This window comes from Stegostoma tigrinum, chromosome 35 (genome assembly GCF_030684315.1).
Source record: "Stegostoma tigrinum isolate sSteTig4 chromosome 35, sSteTig4.hap1, whole genome shotgun sequence".
Lineage (NCBI taxonomy): Eukaryota > Metazoa > Chordata > Chondrichthyes > Orectolobiformes > Stegostomatidae > Stegostoma > Stegostoma tigrinum.
Genome location: NC_081388.1, coordinates 17889987 through 17909400, shown reverse-complemented (window position 1 = coordinate 17909400; position 19414 = coordinate 17889987). Strand labels below are relative to the sequence as shown.

Below are 19414 nucleotides of genomic sequence, written 5' to 3'. Positions count from 1 at the left end.
GTGAAATAATACGGAAAGAGACCAAAATGGCACACTGCAGTCCAGTTGTGGTCTCACCAGGGTTGTATATAAATGAACCAAGACTCCATTCTCCTGTATTCAAAACCTCTTGCTATAAAGGAATATGTACTTTTAGCCTCAGGACCATTTTAACTTTATTAGCTTGGTGCACTAACTGTTCCACCTGAGGATCTCTACTGGCCAATGGGGACCTTCTTGATCAATTAGGCTTCTGATAAAGTTGTTTGGGCCTCTGGAAATGATCCTAACTGTGGCTGGAGTGGGAAGCCGTTGTGGGGGTAGGACGCTCTCCTTGTAGGCCTTCAGGAGCCCACCCTCAAAGTAAAGTACAGATGTCCCTTTGCCCCAGGATATTGCGTGTGTACGCGCATGTGAGCACACCCAGGTTATCTGACTAATAAACGCGTTGCTGCTGAATCAGACCCCACTCTCTGCCAGAGGCCCAGAGATCAGGAACAAATTATGTCTAAATTGTACTTGAATCAGACCCCACTCTCCACCAGAGGCCCAGAGATCAGGAACAAATTATGTCTAAATTTGTACTTGAATCAGACCCCAATCTCCACCAGAGGCCCAGGGATCAGGAACAAATTATGTCTAAATTGTACTTGAATCAGACCCCAATCTCCACCAGAGGCCCAGGGATCAGGAACAAATTATGTCTAAATTTGTACTTGTTCCATCATGCTTTAAACTTTCATTTCTTTCTAAAATAAAGGGCTGTAATAACTTATTCCGAGATGCTACTACACACCTCTTTAGTAAATGGGCCTTGAACCTAGGCCCTCTGGGACAGAGGTAAAGACACTACCTCTGCACCATAACAGCCTGCCTGGCCTCTTTACAGATAGTTTGTAAATCAATCTGATCAGAGATTTTATTACCTCTGGAGCAGGTGGGACTGCTACTAGATCCCCTGGCTCACATGTGGGGACACTACCACGGCATTGCAGGAGCCCTCCCAATCTCTTTATTGGGTAAAGTCTCCATAGTCACAGATGGCCATAGGGGAGAGAGACAGAGAGATAAAGAGAAACCTGCAGGTTACCACTCCTCCGGTGAGGTGAGAGGTTGAGCAGGAGTAACCCTTCATGAGAACCTCATCTGATGTGAGAATTGAACCCACACTGTTGGTATCACCCTGCATTGCAAACCAGCCAACTGAACTAACTGACTCATTTCCTCCTCACAGCCTCTTTAGTTACTTGTTGAAAAAATCAACCGGACTTGCTCTGAGACACCTCCTTAACAGGTAGAACTTGAAGTGGATAACAAAGTGCGGAGCTGGATGAACAAAGCAGGCCCAGCAGCATCTCAGGAGCACAAAAGCTGACGTTTCGGGCCTAGACCCTTCATCAGGGAGGGGGATGGGAGAAGGTTCTGGAATAAATAGGGAGAGAGGGGGAAGCGGACTGAAGATGGAGAGAAAAGAAGATAGGTGGAGAGGAGAGTATAGGTGGGGAGGTAGGGAGGGGATAGGTCAGTCCAGGGAAGACGGACAGGTCAAGGAGGTGGGATGAGGTTAGTAGGTAGGAGATGGAGTTGCAGCTTGGAGTGGGAGGAAGGGATGGGTGAGAGGAAGAACAGGTTAGGGAGGCAGAGACAGGCTGGGCTGGTTTTGGGATGCGGTGGGGGAAGGGGAGATTTTGAAGCTGGTGAAGTCCACATTGATACCATTAGGCTGCAGGGTTCCCAAGCGGAATATGAGTCGCTGTTACTGCAACCTTCGGGTGGCATCATTGTGGCACTGCAGGAGGCCCATGATGGACATGTCATCTAAAGAATGGGAGGGGGAGTGGAAATGGTTTGCGACTGGGAGGTGCAGTTGTTTATTGTGAACCGAGCGGAGGCGTTCTGCAAAGGTGACTTGAAGTGGAGTTATTTACCCCAGAGGCATGGGCTCTACAACTACACCACTAGAACACCCTACACCCACAGCCTTGAGCTTTTTCTAAAACAAAACACTTCTTTTTATTAAAGTTATTTTAAAGTTACATCCACAGTCCTTTGAAAGCCAAAGTTGAATTTGGTTAAGTTGATGACAATATGAAAAGTGGACAGTCCCTTAAAAGGGGCACTGTAGCAAAATGTAAAGTTTGGATGAAACTTTAAAACATAATTACTATTGTGAACATTGATGTTGCTTTCTGATCACAGACTTAAGTAAGGCATTTGATAAGGTTCCCTACGGCAGGCTCATGCAGAAGGTAAGGAGGCATGGGATGGGGGAAATGTGGCAGATTGGATTCAGAATTGGCTGACCCTTAGAAGATAAAGGATGGTAGTGGGCAGAAAATATTCAACATGGTGCTCAGTTACGAGTGGTGTACCACAAGGATCTGTTCTGGGTCCCCTTCTATCTGTAAATGATTTGGATGAAGGAGTGGAAGGGTGGATTAGCAAGTTCGTGGACGATACGAGGTGAGTGGAGGTAGATGCAAGGGTGACATCAGAGGTAGGGTCTTTACTCAGAGTGGTAGGGGCATGGAATGCATTGCCAGTGAGAGTAGTGGAGTCAGCCTCATTAGAGGCATTTAAATGGCTATTAGGTAGGCATATGGATGATAGTAGGGGTGAAGGTTAGATAGACCTTAGGATTAGGGTAAAAATTCGGCACAACATCATGGGCTGAAGGGCCTGTACTGTGCTGTACTGTTCTGTGTTCAATGTTCTATAGCCTCTAAACATATTAGCAAACACTATACTCATGCTGTCCCTACAAGGAGACCCACATAATTTATATGGTAATAGATAACAAGGTGTGAAGCTGGATGGACACAGCAGGCCAGGCAGTATCAGAGGGGCAGGAAAGCTGACATTTCAGGTCTGGACCCTTTTTCAGAAAATGGAGGAGAGGAAGGAGTCTCTGAAATAAATAGAGAGAGAGAGAGGCAATGATAGAAGGTGGATAGTGGAGCCAATAGGTGGGAGAGAAGATGGACAGGTCATGGAGACAGGGATGAAGCTAGTACAGACGAGTGTAGGTAGGGAGTTGCGATGGGGGTTAGTTGGTGAGGAGGGAGGGGCGGGTAGGTGGGAGGGAAGATGGACAGGTCAAGGAGGCGGGGACAAGAGGGAGGGCTGGTCTTGGGATGAGGTCAGGGGTGGGGAGATTTTTGAAGGTAGTAAAGTCCTCATTGAGATCATTGGGCTGCAGGGTTCCCAGCGGAATATGAGGCGCTGTTCCTTCAGTTTTCAGGTGGCATCATTGAGATTCTGGAGGAGGCCCAGGATGGACATGGCATCCAGGGAGTGGGAGGGGGAATTGAAATGGTTTGCGACTGGGAAGTGCCGTTTGTCACGAACCAAGCGTAGGTGTTCCCACAAAGCGGTCTGTGAGCATCCGCTTGGTTTTCCCGATGTAGAGGAGGCCACATTGCGAACAGCGGATACCATTTATACCACATGAGCAGATGTGCAGGTGAACATCTAATTAATGTGGAAGGTTTTCTTGGGACGTGGGATGGGGGTGAGGGGGGAGGTGTTGGGGCAGGTATAGCACTTCCTGCAGTTGCAGGGAATGGTGCTGATGGTGGTGAGGCTAGTGGGGAGTGTGGAGCGGACAAGGAAGTCATGGAGAGCGCGTTCTCTCCAGAAGGCAGGTGAGAGTGGGGTGGGAAATATCCCTGGTAGTGGGGTCAGATTGCAGGTGGCGGAAGTGATGGAGAATGATGCGTTGATTCTGGAGGTTAATGAGGAGATAAGTGAGGACAAGGGGAGTTCTGCCTTTGTTTTTGTTGCGGGAAGCGGATGTGAGGGCTGAGGTGCAGGAAGCGCAAGAGATCTGGTCGAGAACATTTTCGACCACTGTTGGAGTGAATTTGTGGTCCTTGAAAAATGAGGACATCTGGGATGTCTGGGAGTGGAACGCCCCATCTTGGGAGCAGATGTGGCAGAGGCGAAGGAATTGGGAATAGGGGATCACATCCTTGCAGGAAGGTGGGTGAGAGGAGGTATGGTCTAGGTAGCTGTGGGAGTCGGTAGGCTTGAAATGGATATCAGTTTCCAGGTGATTACCAGAGATGGAGACAGAGAGGTCCAGGAAGGAGAGAGAGGTGTTGGAGATGATCCAGGTGAATTTGAGGTTTGGGGGTGGAAGGTGTTATTAAAGTGGATGAACCGCTTGAGCCCCTCATGGGAGCACAAGATGGTGCTGATACAGTAATCGATGTAAGTGAGGAAGAGGTGGGGGTTAGTGCCATTGTAGCTGCGGAATGTGTTTATAATGTTTCCCTGTGTAGGAGCCACTTGAGAAAGGGTGTTTGCAGCACAGTGGTAGCTTCCTTGCCCCTGCCAAGCCAGGAGACCTCGGTTCAAGTCCCACCTGCTCCACCAGTGTGTCATAACATCTCTAAACAAGTCATTAGAACCCACTTAAGAGAACATTGAAATTATAAGGTGATAAATGGAACCACTCTGACCAAGTTAATTGAATTTAGCAGATAGTAGCATGTTAAACAGGAATGATAGCTAAAGTCAAACCAGAAATTAAACTTAGAAGATTTAAGTAAAAATGTAATTTTCAGGTGAGGTTAATGAGTTGCAGCCTCTTGGCAAACACAACAGCAACTCAGTGAAAGGTACATGCTCATAGTCTAAGTACATTAGGATATGGACAGAACAAATCTTTCCTTACATATGCTCAAGATGCTTCATCAATCAAAGTCCTCCATTTGTATATTCTTAAAGCTAATCATGCAACGAAGAATTTGCTTCAGTGAGTTGTGGATTAAGGAGGTTTGACAGACATTAATGAGAGTTTAAAAGACAGATTTCTTGTGATGACTCCATCTCTAGTATCCTCCCATTGACCTGGTAAGCACTTTCCTTCCACTTTGATTTGAACATTGTAATGAAACTCCTCTCCAATTTTCACACAAAACCAAAGGGAACACTGGGACAGACGCCTCAGTGGCAGTTCTGGCCTTCAATAAACAGGATTGAAGACTAATCCTATTTCCCACACCCATTGAGTTTAATATTTGGCACAAATAGGTGCTTTAGGCCATCTAGGTGAAGGCAAAGGTACATAAAGATATTGAACCTGTGTGAATGGGGCATTCTCCTCATTGTGTAAGTACGGAAGTGACACTAGATTATACCTGATCAAAGATGCTACTACATACCTCTGAAGCAGGTGGGACTTGAACCCCGACCCCTTGGTTCAGGAGGTAGGGACTTTACCTCAGCACCACAAGAGGTCCTCTGTCAGAAGGATTACGCCAATGATCCATCAATACAACAACCAACAGGGGCTTGACACCTGGATACTCAGATTGTAGAAGTCTGATGCCCTACCGACTGTGCTATCCAGGCTCACTTGACACCAGGTTATAATGAGTGATCATATAATTTCCAAAATGGCTCACTATTAATAATAGGTTTAATGGCTGGTGATGTTAAGGGTTCAGCAGTCAGGCATCCAGCCAGTCCTCACCACTGAAGTACAGAACTGCTTTGTTCTCTAGCAGTGCTTTCATTAATTGGCAGGCAACACATGATGTAAACCTGTCAGTAAACTGGACGTGGAACTGCTGTCTAGAGCTCACACTGCCCCAGTTCACCTCGGAACTGCTTTTGTTTTCTGATCGTAACTGAGGAGAGCAGAATAAAAGAAGATAAAGGCCGGGAGACATCCTAGAATATGACTTGACCACTCTTGTTGTGAACCTGATGATATAGTTGAGCAATGATTTACTGATGAGGCATTTTACTCTGGTCCCACAGCTAAATATCCCGCTCTGGGTTGTTCACTACTGTTTTGTCTGTTAGACCTGTCGAAATGGAAACACAGGTAAGAGCTGCAAGATTTTTTTTCAAGAGATAATGGGAACTGCAGATGCTGGAGAATCTGAGATGACAAAGTGTAGAGCTAAATGAACACAGCAGGCCAAGCAACATCTTAGGAGCACAAAAGCTGACGTTTCAGGCCTTGACCCTTCTTCAGAAATGGGGGAGGGGAGAGGGTTCTGAAATAAATAGGGAGAGAGGGGGAGGTGGATTGAGGATGGATAGAGGAGAAGATAGGTGGAGAGGAGACAGACAAGTTAAAGGGGCGGGGATACAGCCAGAAATGAAGTATGCCTAATTATTACCTAGCCTAAAACTCACAGTGAACTTCCCCCACAGTACATGGAGCTTAAGCATTCCCACATGGTGCTGTTAGGGAGGGAGAGCTGGGATTTTCACCCAGTGATGCGGAAGGAAGGATGATATACCTCCAAGTCAGTACGGGGTGAGGCTTAGAGAGGAACTTGCAAGTAGTGTTTTTTTAAATTTTCCCCAGTCAACCTGTTCAGAGATGTTATTGCACACCTCCAGAGGGGGTAGGACTTGAACCCAGGTCTCATGGCCTAGAGGAAGGGACATTACCATTGGCACCACAAGAATCATCCTGCCCTTGTCCTTTCTGGATGGAGGTAGAAGCCATGGGTTGCAAGACCCTCGGAGAATTGCTGCGTTGTAACTGATGGCCAGTTTGAGGAACTCAATAATTAAGATTGCCGTGAAGACAAGATTTGTTTTCGTTGTTGATCTGTTCAATTGACAATGCTGGTATTTACCTTGATGTAACAAAATAGATCGTTAGGTATTTTTTTAATTTAGCCATTCATAGGATGAGGGTGGCACTGGCTAGGGCAGCATTTATTGCCCATCCCTAATTGCCCAGAGGGCAGTTCAGAGTCAACCACATTGCTGTGAGTCTGGAGTCACGTGTAGGTGAGACCAGGTAAGGATGGCAGCTTCCTTCCATAAGATGAATCAGATGGGTTTTTCCTCAAGAATCAACAGTGGATTCATGGTCATCATTAGATTCTTCATTCCAGATATTTATTGAATTCAAATTCCACCGTCTGCCATGCTGGGATTCAAACCTGGGGCCCTAGAATCTTATCTGAGCCTTTGGATTAACAGCCCAGTGATAATACCACGAGGCCATTGCCTCCCTGCCCAGTTAACCCTGCAAACTCCTGCTCACTAATATCCGGGGGGTGATGCTAAAATTGGGAGAGCTGCCTCACAGACTAGGCGAGCAACAGCCTGACGTAGTTGTACTCACGGAATCATACCTCCCAGACTACATCCCAAATATCGCCGTTACCAACCTCGGCGATGCCCCGTCCCACTGGCAAGACATACTCACTAAATCTGGTGCCACTGGAAGGAGTTTCCTGAGGAGACCTCAGTGTTTTACTGTTGATCCCAGCTAACTCTTGTGGCATCAGGTTGAAAATGGACAAGGAAACCCTGCGCTGACCAGCACCAAGTGTCACCTCACCCCACCTCCCACCCATTCCCCAAACTGATGAATTACAGAACAACACTTGGAAGAAGTTGATGGAGATCTCTGTGACCATCACCAAGTGTAGCTCAGCACCGTCATCACCCAAGACCTAAATAGCATAATAGCTTGTCTTAGACGGCCAGCAAGGAACCAACCAGTGGGAAAAATCACTCGACCTCATCACCCCCTCCAACTATAGGTGGTACACCCATCTGTTCGCAGCAATATCTGTAAGAGTTACCACCTGGTTTCCAAATCCCGCCAGTTCTTACCATTTTCCAGGACTCCTCCAATTCTGCCCTCCGGTCCCTTCCTGATTTTAGCCATTCCACTAGTGGTGGCCATTCTTTTAGTGACCTTGGTGGTAAGTTATGGAATCCTTTCCCAACACCTCTCTGGCTGTCTGTCCTCCTCTTAAGATGCCCATGAAAACCTTCCTGTTCACAATTTAGCATTGGGTCTCTGTTTGTCATATCAACTCCTGTGGCTCAGCCTGGAGTTTTCTTTGATAGCAAACCTGTCAGAGACCCTAGGGAAATCTCTCAGTGTCAAAAGGGTGCTACATAAATGCAGGTTGTTCTTGTAATGGTTTGCTCCCAAAGGTATGGCCAGCCATTGGATAGCAATGTACTGGATGATCCATCAGATGAGAACTCTTGCAGTTGAACAGCCTGCAAGAATGAATTGATTTGATTTGATTTATTATTGTCACATGTACCGAGGTACAGTGAGTGCATACCCTAGGGCCTTGTAAAGTATTCTATCAGTTGAGTTCTTGTTGACATTTGACATTGGCAGTTGACAAATTTAAAAGTCTGTTTTAGATTGTGATGGTGCTTGTTGTCTTCGTCATCTGTAACTACTATGGAAATCAGGCAGGAATTTATATTTATTTTGAGGTTCATTTTTAAGTTGCGTGTCAGAAAAATTACTTTGATGCAGTGAATGGTAATGACTTGGAACTTGTTAGCCACGAGGTTGGGTGTTCGATAATTTCAGGAGGAGATTGTGCCAGGTACAGGAGGGATAAAACTGGCAGGGCTGTGGGGATAAGAGTAGGCGCATAGGACTGACAGAGAGCCAGAATGGCCACCACCTTTCTGGACTTATTGGCTTCAAAGGCAAGCAAAAGAACCAGAGGCATCATGGGGACAAGGCAGTTTTCCACAGCATATGCCCGGTTCGGCTTATTAACCGAGAATGGTTTTCAACGGGAAATCAGAAACAGAAACAGAAATTACTGGAAAAAGTTGGCAGATCTAGCAACATTCATGGACAGAAAGCAGAGCTGACATTTCTGGTCTGGTGATCCTTCCTCAGAATGGGAATTAGGTAATCAGCCGAATTAAAAATGATAGTGACTTAGCACTTGATGCAAGTTTGGAGGAGAGGGGTAGATGGATAGGACTAGCTGAATACCTCTTACAGAGACACAAATAGTTTGTGCTGTAATGGCCACTCCAGCATGTCAGGCATCCCTCGTTTTCTTCAACAAAAAAAGCAGGAGACGATGGCCTAGTGGTTGTATTGCTGGACTGTTAATACAGAGACCCAGATAACACTCTGGGGACAGGGGTTCAAATCCTGCAATGGCAGATGGTGGAATTTGAATTCAGTTTTTTTTTTAAAGTCTGGAATTAAGAATCTAACGATGACCATGAATCCATTGCCAATTTTGTTGGGGGGACATGCCTATCTGGTTCACGAACGTCCTTTAGGGAAGGAAACTGCCATCCTTACCTGGTCTGGCCTACATGTGACTCCTGACCCAAAGCAATGTGGTTGACTCTTAATTGCCTTCTGGGCAATTAGGGATGGGCAACAAATGCTCCCTGGCCAGTGGCACCCCCACCCCATGAACGAATAAAAAAAAATGCATGTTTTGAGCTAAACTCCCATTGAGATTCCTCATCACCCTTGAATTTCTGGCTCAGAAGTACATATTGAAAGTTATATTTCCTTTCCAAGTGAGCCCATTGAATTAAGCTGGCATGAGGAGGGGCATGTGGAGCAGGGCTCGGCTTTGAAAGGCTCAATTGTACTGACTCCCATGTCACTCCCAGGCCAATGCCTGGGGAGGGCAAACTAGCCCAAAATTTCTCACCCATTTGCTCTCAGTCAGGGCCTGAAAAACAAACCAAGAAGAAACTCAAAAATGTTCTTTGGCCTTGAATTATGAGGAGATGTGGTTAAGTTGGTATTTGTTTTATTTCCAAAGCGATGTGATAGTTTTTTAGACTAATTGAGTTTAAACCGTGTCCTCCTCAGCTCCAGTTCTCTATCAGTCTCTGGCTGACGGTTATGTGCTTCCAGCAAATATTGGCGACCCCTCATCCTGACTGGAACCAGTATTTGCCAAAGCTTCATCCTCGACTGTTGATGTTTCAGTTCAAGCTCCCACGTAAGTTCAAATCCGGGTTTAAAAAAGCGACAGGCTTATGAAAGACACCACAATTAACCTCTCAGAGATGGTAGGAACTGCCAATGTTGCGCTCTGAGACAACACAGTGTGGAGCTGCAGGAACATAGCAGGCCAGGCAGCATCAGAGGAGCAGGAAAGTTGACATTTCGGGTCGGGACCCTTCTTCAGAAATCTGACCCAAAAACGTCAGCTTTCCTCTCCTCTGATGCTGCCTGGCCGGCTGTGTTCCTCCAGCTCCACACTGTGTTATCCACAATTAACATCTCCTGGGTCTGCGACTGGAGAACTGATTTAATTTCCGAGAGTCTGAATGACAGAACTAGAGTGAGGATCCTATTGCAAGGCGAGGTAGTGGTATAGTGGTATTATCGCTGGACTGCTAATTGAGAGACCAAATAATGTTCTGGAGACCTGGGTTTGAATCCTGCCGTGGCAGGTGGTGGAATTTGAATTCAATAAGTTATCTGGAATTAAGAAATTAGTGATGTCCATGAATCCCAGTTGTTGGGGGGAAGCCCATCTGGTTGACTAATGGGTTGACTAGGGAAGGAAATCTACCATCCTTACCTGGTCTGAACTACATGTGACTCCAGAGCCACAGCAATATGGCTGACTCTTAACTGGGCTCTGGGCAATTCGGGATGGACAGTAGACGCTGACTTAGCCAGCAATGCCCTCATTGCATGAATGAATTAAGCAAGAAGTGCACAAGTTTAGGGCAATTGCACAGGGATCATCATGCCAACCCCTCAAAAGGCAGGACATGTCCCATTGTGTTGTGTGGAGAATAGATGCAGAACCAGGGAAAAAGGTCAGGAAGGGCAACTGACCATTTTGGCTGAGTGTTTTGCCTCCTGGTTAGTTTTCCATGCCTGTTCCCAATCCCAGGCCAACAAGGTTGTACTTTGCCAGGAAAGGGTTAACAAATGGAATGACTTTCCTCTTGCAAAAAGGAGGCTGAAGGATAGACCTTCTGGAGATTGAAAGGTTAAAATGGAATGAGACGGAAAGGACTGCAACCCTTCAATATAAGATATTAATTCACCTGAGATAGGCACCAAGAAATTCACTAGGGAGTTGGGAATGTAAAACGTCACTGAGAGAATGTGATGAGAATGTGGAAACAGCTCCCACAGGCAGTATCAGAGATAATGGGAACTGCAGATGCTGGCGAGTCCGGGATAACAAAGTGTGGAGCTGGATGAACGCAGCAGGCCAAGCAGCATTAGAGGAGCACAAAAGCTGACGTTTCGGACCTAGACCCTGGGCCTTCTAGGCCCGAAACGTCAGCTTTTGTACCCCCGAAATGCTGCTTGACCTGCTGTGTTCATCCAGCTCCACACTTTGTTATCTCCCACAGGAAGTAGTTGGGATAAATACTGTAGATACATTTAAGCAAAGCGAGATAAACATCCCAGGGATAAGGGAATAGAGGGATAAGCTGATCAATATAAATGTGGAAAAATGGGACAAGACTCAAAAGGAGCCCAAACACAGGCATGGTCTTGTTAGATTGAATGAACACTTCCTGTGCCTTAATGTTGTCTGCAAAAGAGGAAAAATGTGTGAAGGACTCGAAGGGAGATTATCTCAGGGTATTGTAACCTTTGCTGCTGGGGTTCAATAGTGGAGAGAAGTGAAGTAGGATGGAAACAATGTCGTTTCTGTTAGCTCAGCTCAGGATGCCGAGAGAGTGTCCAGGAAAGGACTGCATTCAAATCAGACAATTGTCTTTGTGGCTTCAGATCAGACATGTGCAAGCAGGAAATGCCCATTTGAATTGCTTAGGATGAGCAGAGGAAAGCAGTTTGCTATTCAGAAGACAGAGAGAGAGAGATGAGGAATGTTGCAATGGGGGAGAGTTAGCACTGAGAGGGCATCGTGACGCTGCCCATCCAACAGGAAGAAAATCAATACAGGCTGGACGTATTGAACTTTAAGGAGATTTGATGGGGAGCAAGGTAATGGAACCTTATGAAGAGAGCTTTAAGAAGGAAGGGGATGTTGAAGATTCACTCCGAGCCAGAGAAGATGGTAATTCCAAGTTACTTTTTGAAAACAATGGGAGCAAATGATTCAAATGAAATTCCAATATAATTAAACTCAATTCTCTTGGAAATGTATGTTTTTAGGATGGGCTGTGTTTCAATGATACATTCCAGCCCCTGCAGTCCCCACAGGCCACAGAAGGGCTGAAATCCAGCAGTGGACACTGCATGCTTTCTCAGATAACAAAGTGTGGGGCTGGATAAACACAGCAGGCCAAACAGCATCAGAGGAGCAGGAAAGCTGACGTTTCAGGTCTAGGCCCTCTCTGGTGAAGGGTCTAGGCCCAAAATGTCAGCTTTTGTGCTGCTTGGCCTGCTGTGTTCATCCAGCCCCACACTTTGTTATCTTGGATTCTCCAGCATCTGCAGTTCCCATTATCTCTGATCACTGCATGCTCTCTCTGCAGGATTATCATAAATAGAAGCAAGAGTAGGCCATTTGGTCCCTCAAGCCTGCCCTGCCATTCTATAGGATCATGGCTGATTGGCCTCACGCCTCAATTCCTTCTTTGCCCCAGACATTCATTACTGTCTAAGAGAACAACTACCTTTACAGCTCAGTTTTAAATGGGTAGCCCCTTATTCTGTAACCAAGTCCCTCATTTCAAGATCGATCCACACCACACTAGTGGAAACAGAAATTTTCCCAGCTTCCAATTTGTCAAGCCCTGTCACAATCTTGTTTCAATAGGATAACCTCTCATTTGTTGAAACGCTAAATGACTAAAGGCCTAACCTTTATCAAGTCAGTCTTAATGAATCAGATATAATGCAGATGCCCATCCCAAGAATCTGTCCAGGCAAATCCTTTTTATACAGTCTCCACTCAAAAGGGATTCTCTAGGCTAAAGCCGCAGTGTTTGTGTGTATAGGTGTGAGCGTGCGTGCCTGTGTGTGTGCGTGTGTGTGTGTATATAGGTGTGTGTGTGTGTGTGTGTGTGTGTGTGTGTGTCTGTGTGTGCATGTGTGTGTGTGTGCGTGCGTGCGTGCGTGCGTGCGTGCGTGCGTGCGTGCGTGCGTGCGTGCGTGTGTGTGTGTGTGTGTGTGTGTGTGTGTGTAGATCACACTGAAGAAACTCAGGCTGTGTAGCTGTACTGCTGTCAACACAAGATCCACTTCACTAGCATCTAACCAATTTCTCCCATTCCAGTATGCCCTTTCTTAAATACAGGGATCAAAATTGTTCACAAGATTCCAGAGGTGACCTTACCAACACACGATTCGGTTGTAACAAATTTTAATCTCCAACTCCTGAGCAATAAAGGCCAAACCTCTAAGGACACCGAACACAAATGTAACTGCAAAACAGGGACAAACAGTCAGGCTTGTACTTCTAAATTATGTCTATGGCCAATTCTTTCCACTAATTACTTTCTGGTCCTCACAGGGTTGGTCCCAAGAATGGACTGTGCAGATATTTATCGAGAAGGATTTCACACAAGTGGAGTTTACCAGATCTACCCCTCTGGGCCTTTCGTTCCACTGAATGTTTACTGTGACATGGTGACTGATGGCGGAGGGTGGACTGTAAGTTGCTTTTCTATTTTGTCCATAATACTCCTTCCGTCTGAAAGTCAACTTGGATACCACATTACCCGGTATCGTTAACTGGCTATTCCCTTGTTCGCACATCCAGGTAGTGAGTGTAGACCGTCCACAAGTGTATGTTCCTGCTGGGAATTCCTTGCCCTCTTGAGCCACTGTTATCATTGTCCCCGGTTGTGTGTAGCTGACTGAGCAAGAGGTCATGTTGACCATCCATCCTGATTTCCTTGCCTGTCTGCCCACTGTGGTCAGTGACCACTTTCACCAATCCCCATGGTATTTGAGAAAAGCATTTTTACCTGAACTCAGTTTTGCTCCAGAAATGGACCAGATTGGAACAGGTTCAAGAAATGGTGATGCAAGCAGAGATGTTGCCATTGCTTTGCTAATGCTGCCCGCCTCCCACTCTTTCAGCTCTTTCATCCTCCGTCCTCTGCTCTTGTACATCATCTCCCACACCCCTGCTCACCCAGTTCTCCCTGAGGGGGCTATGGAGGCCAGGCCATTGAGTACATTTAAGACTGAGATAAATAGGTTCTTGATTGTCCAGGGGATCAAGGGTCACAGGGAGAAAGTGAGAGAATGGGTTTGAGGAACTTATCAGCCATGATTGAACAGTGGAGCAGACTTGATGGGCTGAATGGCCTAATTTCTGCTCCTGTGCCTTATGGTGTTATGGTCTTACAGTCTTATGGACTCTATGACTTCAGGAATCCATCCGCCATAGTATAACACTAATGTGGCTTACCCAGTCTATATGGGGATAAAAATCATTCCTGATTACCATAGCCCCTTGTTGCAAGCATTTCTAATTTCCTGTTCAAGGCCATCCCTTACTTTACCACTAGTGTTTGGAAGCAGTTCTGACTAATGTGTCGACCTCTTATTTCTTCTTAGTGCCACCACTCTAGATCTGGCTATCCTGCTGTTTTCCTCCTTTTCTAACAAAGCTCACCAGCCTTCCTTTCCTTTTCGCCTGTCTTTCCCAAGTATTGACTACATTCGGATATTCAGTTCCTAGTTCTTGTCACCCTGCAGCCCCATTTTGTAGTTAGCCCTTGTTTTCTCAGCCTTCCACATTTTGGTATCTTTCATTTCTAACTTTGTTTACTTTTTTTGCGTTTCCTTCATCAGGATCCCATTTTCCTGGAAGCTTACCCATTGCTTTGTCTGCCCAACCATTTCTCTCTCTGTCTCTGGGCTCCAACTCCACGACTGTTTTCTCCTCCCCCTCGCATCACCCCATCTTCAGCATATAATACCAACCTTCTCACAGCTACAATTTTTGAAATTTAAGAAAAAATGGGTGTAATAATCTCATGATTATTCAGATATAGCAAGAACTTCCAATGCTGGAGCCAGAGTCGATACAGCGTGGAGCTGGATGAACACAGCAGGTCAGGCTGCATCAGAGGAGCAGGAAAACTGATGTTTCATCAGGGGTCCCCAGTGAAGGGCCCAGACCTGACTCTCCTGCTCCTCTGATGCTCCCTGGCCTGCTGTGTTCCTCCAGCTCCACACAGTGTTATCCCTGATGCTGCCTGGCCTGCTGTGTTCCTCCAGCTCCACACTGTGTTATCCCTGACGCTGCCTGGCCTGCTGTGTTCCTCCAGCTCCACACTGTGTTATCCCTGATGCTGCCTGGCCTGCTGTGTTCCTCCAGCTCCACACTGTGTTATCTCTGATGCTGCCTGGCCTGCTGTGTTCCTCCAGCTCCACACTGTGTTATCTCTGATGCTGCCTGGCCTGCTGTGTTCCTCCAGCTCCACACTGTGTTATCTCTGATGCTGCCTGGCCTGCTGTGTTCCTCCAGCTCCATACTGTGTTATCTCTGATGCTCCCTGGCCTGCTGTGTTCCTCCAGCTCCACACTGTGTTATCTCTGATGCTCCCTGGCCTGCTGTGTTCCTCCAGCTCCACACTGTGTTATCTCTGATGCTCCCTGGCCTGCTGTGTTCCTCCAGCTCCACACTGTGTTATCCCTGATGCTGCCTGACCTGCTGTGTTCCTCCAGCTCCACACTGTGTTATCCCTGATGCTGCCTGGCCTGCTGTGTTCCTCCAGCTCCATACTGTGTTATCTCTGATGCTCCCTGGCCTGCTGTGTTCCTCCAGCTCCACACTGTGTTATCTCTGATGCTCCCTGGCCTGCTGTGTTCCTCCAGCTCCACACTGTGTTATCTCTGATGCTCCCTGGCCTGCTGTGTTCCTCCAGCTCCACACTGTGTTATCCCTGATGCTGCCTGACCTGCTGTGTTCCTCCAGCTCCACACTGTGTTATCCCTGATGCTGCCTGGCCTGCTGTGTTCCTCCAGCTCCACACTGTGTTATCCCTGATGCTCCCTGACCTGCTGTGTTCCTCCAGCTCCAGGCTGTGTTGATCTCATGATTATTCCTGGTGCCAGTGTGCCGGTGAAATCAGGAATAGACTGGATGGCTGGCGAGATTGTGCAGGTGAGTTGGATATGATTTGCCAAGGCATCGGATCGATTGCAGGGAAGATACAAGCTGGACAGATTTCTCCCCAGCATGGCTAGGACCAATATAGTATTGACTAGTACGGCGCGGGGAGGGCTTGAACTAATGTGATTGGGGGGGGGGGGGGAACATGGGAAACAAAGGCAGAAGCTGCTGGAGAAACACAGCAGGTCTGGCAGCATCTGTGGAGAGAGAAAAACAGAGTTTATGTTTCAGGTCCAGTGACCCTTCCTCTGAACTGACTGTAGCTGTGAGAAGGTTGGTATTATATGCTGAAGATGGGGTGATGCGAGGGGGAGGAGAAAACAGTAGTGGAGTTGGAGCCCAGAGACAGAGAGAGAAATGGTTGGGCAGACAAAGCAATGGGTAAGCTTCCAGGAAAATGGGATCCTGATGAAGGAAACGCAAAAAAAGGAAACAAAGTTAGAAATGAAAAATAAATTATCTCTAAGTAAACAAAACAAGTACAAAACAGATCCATATAAATACAATGAAATGTTGATATTTCTCATTACAGCTTCAGTCCAGATACACAAAAAAGGCATATGCTAATCCCAAAAGGAGAGTAGTTACATTCTCATCTAGACTACAAGGGTACCACGAAACGTAATAGGCCCTCATTATGAAAACCGAAAGAACTGTAGATGCTGTAAATTAGAAACAAAAAAAAACACCAGAAATTGCTGAAGAAACATTCTGAGTTCTGAGGAAGGGTCACTTGACCCAAAACGTTGACTCTGCTTTCTCTCTACAGATGCTGCTGGAAGTGCTGAGCTTTTCCAGCAACTTCTGTTTTTGTTTGTCAGGCCCTCATTGTACTTTGGCAGAACGACCTTAGCCAGCCGCCTCCTCCTTCCTCTACTCGCAGGGTTTCAACCCTCATGGACCACGACCTCTGACTCTTCAGCCTTCTCCTTCAGGATGTGATGAAACCAATCGGTGACATCCTTGACCCTGGCACCAGGGAGGCAACATACCACCCTCGTGTCATACCACCAGCTACGGAAGCATCTATCTCTTCCCCTTACGATCCAGTCGCCTGTCATTACTTCTGTTACAGTTTTATCCCCACCCTGTACAGCTAAGCTGCTCGTGGAGCAAAAGACTTGGCTCTCGCTGCTGGGGCTTGTCTCCCACAGCACTTAAAGGACATTCGTAAATCAGATGGATTTTCACAACAATCGATGATAGTTGTCACGGTGACTAAGAGAGAATTCCACATGAATTAAATGCCTAAACTGGTTGGGATGGTGGGATTTGAACACATGCCTCTGGATCACTAGCTCAGCAACAGTGCCACGCAGTGCCTGTCACGTGTGCACACGCTGTCTTTTTGTGACAAAGCATTTTTACTCTGCTTCCTTGTACTTACAAAGGTGTTACAGAGAAGGAACAATGGTTCTGTTGACTTCTACAGAGGATGGGACGATTATAAACGGGGCTTTGGGACTGCTGACGGTGAATATTGGCTGGGTGAGTAGGGGATAAACGGTTGTGTCATATGGCCAGGAGGCCATTTGGCCCATTGTGCCAAAGTTGGCTCTTTGAAAGAAGTGTTCTGTGATTCCCAACCTTGTTTACCCCTCCCCATAACCATTCAGCTTTTCAAGTACATTTTTTTGAGAATTTATTAAAATTTTTACAAATCTGTTAAATCTGCTTCCAGCTTTTCAAATACATTCCAGATCACAAAAACTGTGTCAAATATAACTTTCCAAGCCTTCATCTAGGTGAGTAGGACGCAGATTACTGAAGGTGGCAGCACAGGTAGATAAGGCAATATATAAAGCTTAAAGCATGCTTGCCTTCATTGAAAGGGACATCGAGTATGAGGAACGAGAAGTTATAGTGCAGTTTTACTGAACTTTAGTTTAACCACGCTTGCAATATTGTGTACAGCTCTGGTCAGCCCACTACACTGGAAAGCAGGAGGTTGAGGGGTGACCCGATAGAAGTCAAGAATATCATGAATGGCATGGACACAGTGGAAAGTATGAGGTTTTTTTTCCCAGGGTGGTGGAGTCAATGACTAGGGGACAGGGGTTCAAGGTGTGGTCAGGGTAGAGATGGTGTCATCACATCCTGAAGGAGAGTTTTTCACACAAAGGGTGGTGAGTGCCTGGAACACGCTGCCAGAGGAGATGGTGGAAGCAGACACAGTAGCAGCTTTTAACAAGCTCCTGGACAAACACATGAACAGGAAGGGAATAGCGGGATAACGATCCTGTAAGTGAAGACAGTTTTAGTATGGTAGGGCAAAGTGTGTTAGCGCAGGCTTGGAGGGCCGAAGGACCTGTTCCTGTTCTGTTCTGTATTGTTCTTTATTTTGCCATTTATCTTGAAATGTTCATCCCTTTGGTAGCTGATTCTTCCTGCTAGTTGGAACTGTTTCTCAGTAAAATCTCCGACAAAATCTCCACCAAATCACCCATAACCTTCTCTGCTCAAAGGAGAGCTGAATTTTGGATCATTGCTAGCTTCACTGGATTTTTTTGTAAAAAAAATTGCATCACAGCAATGATTCAATCAGAAACAGTCAACAGGATTTTTATGAAAAATGTAAAACCTAGAATAATGTTGGGACATAGAAGAATTGTTTTATTATCTTTGACAATTTCTCATTTTGTTTTGGCTGTCTAGCTTCTTGTTATTTAAAAGAAGTGTTGCTGTGCCAACCTGTGACGTAACACATCAAAACATAAAGGAGATACTCTCCCACTCCGCTTTCTGCAGAATTCTAAGAGTGGACTTTTGCAATCACACATGCCCTGAATTAGCAAATAGCCTTTTTAAAATCCTGTCCTCGGGATTTGGGTGTTGCTAGCAAGTCCAGCTTTTGTTTTGCATTTCTGGTTCCCTTGAATCAGTCACTTCAGAGACCAGTTGAAGAGACAACCACGTTGGCTCTCCGGTAGACAGGGTAAACTGCAGTTTAGGGTGACAGGTCGTGTCACACAGGTGGGATGCCAAAGGAAGGATGGCAGCTTGGCTCTGGTGACAAGAAGCTATTAATTCAGATGGCCCCGGGCCCCAGCTTATCCTTTGGGGGACAGGGGTTCGAATCCCACCAGACCAGCTGCAGAGATTGAAAACGCTGGGATTTGAGCTAAGTGTGGGAATATGGTGGCTGCCGTTTCTCTCAGACCACTTAGATTGGTTAGAGCAGCAACTGGAAGCACTGAGGAGCATACAGAAGGCAGAGAACATAACAGATAGTAGCTTCAGGGAGCTGGTCACACTGCAGGCTCAGTCAGGTAGCTAGGTGACTGCCGAAATAAAGATGGCAGCTTGGGCCCTGATGACAGGAGACTAGTAACTCAAATGGCCCAGGCCCATCATTGGAGGACATGGATTCAAATCCCATCAGGCCAACTACAGATACTGGAGAAGGCAGGACTTGAACTTGGGAATCCTAGCTCAGAGGTGGGGTAATGACCACTGCACCACCAAAGCAGCCCTACTTCCTTTGGGTCTACAGTTAACAAGATAATTAAAATCACTAAGGAAGAGGAATGGGATAAGATGTCAGGACTGAAAGTTGATGGAGTGCTGGGACTGGATGAAAGGCATCAAAGGATGTTGAAGGAAGCGAGAGCAGAAATTGTACTTGCTGAAAT

At 46.4% G+C, this 19414-nt stretch overlaps 1 protein-coding gene across 1 annotated transcript in view; it reads left to right on the top strand.

Moving 5' to 3' along the window:
- The window catches only part of LOC125447517 (microfibril-associated glycoprotein 4-like), a 53669-nt gene that overhangs the window by 29136 nt on the left and 5119 nt on the right, over window positions 1-19414 (top strand). Inside the window, exons 4-6 of the mRNA XM_059639976.1 lie at window positions 9575-9707; window positions 13164-13303; window positions 17174-17270. Coding sequence (XP_059495959.1) covers window positions 9575-9707; window positions 13164-13303; window positions 17174-17270 — 370 coding nt within the window. The remainder of the gene's footprint in view (window positions 1-9574; window positions 9708-13163; window positions 13304-17173; window positions 17271-19414) is intronic.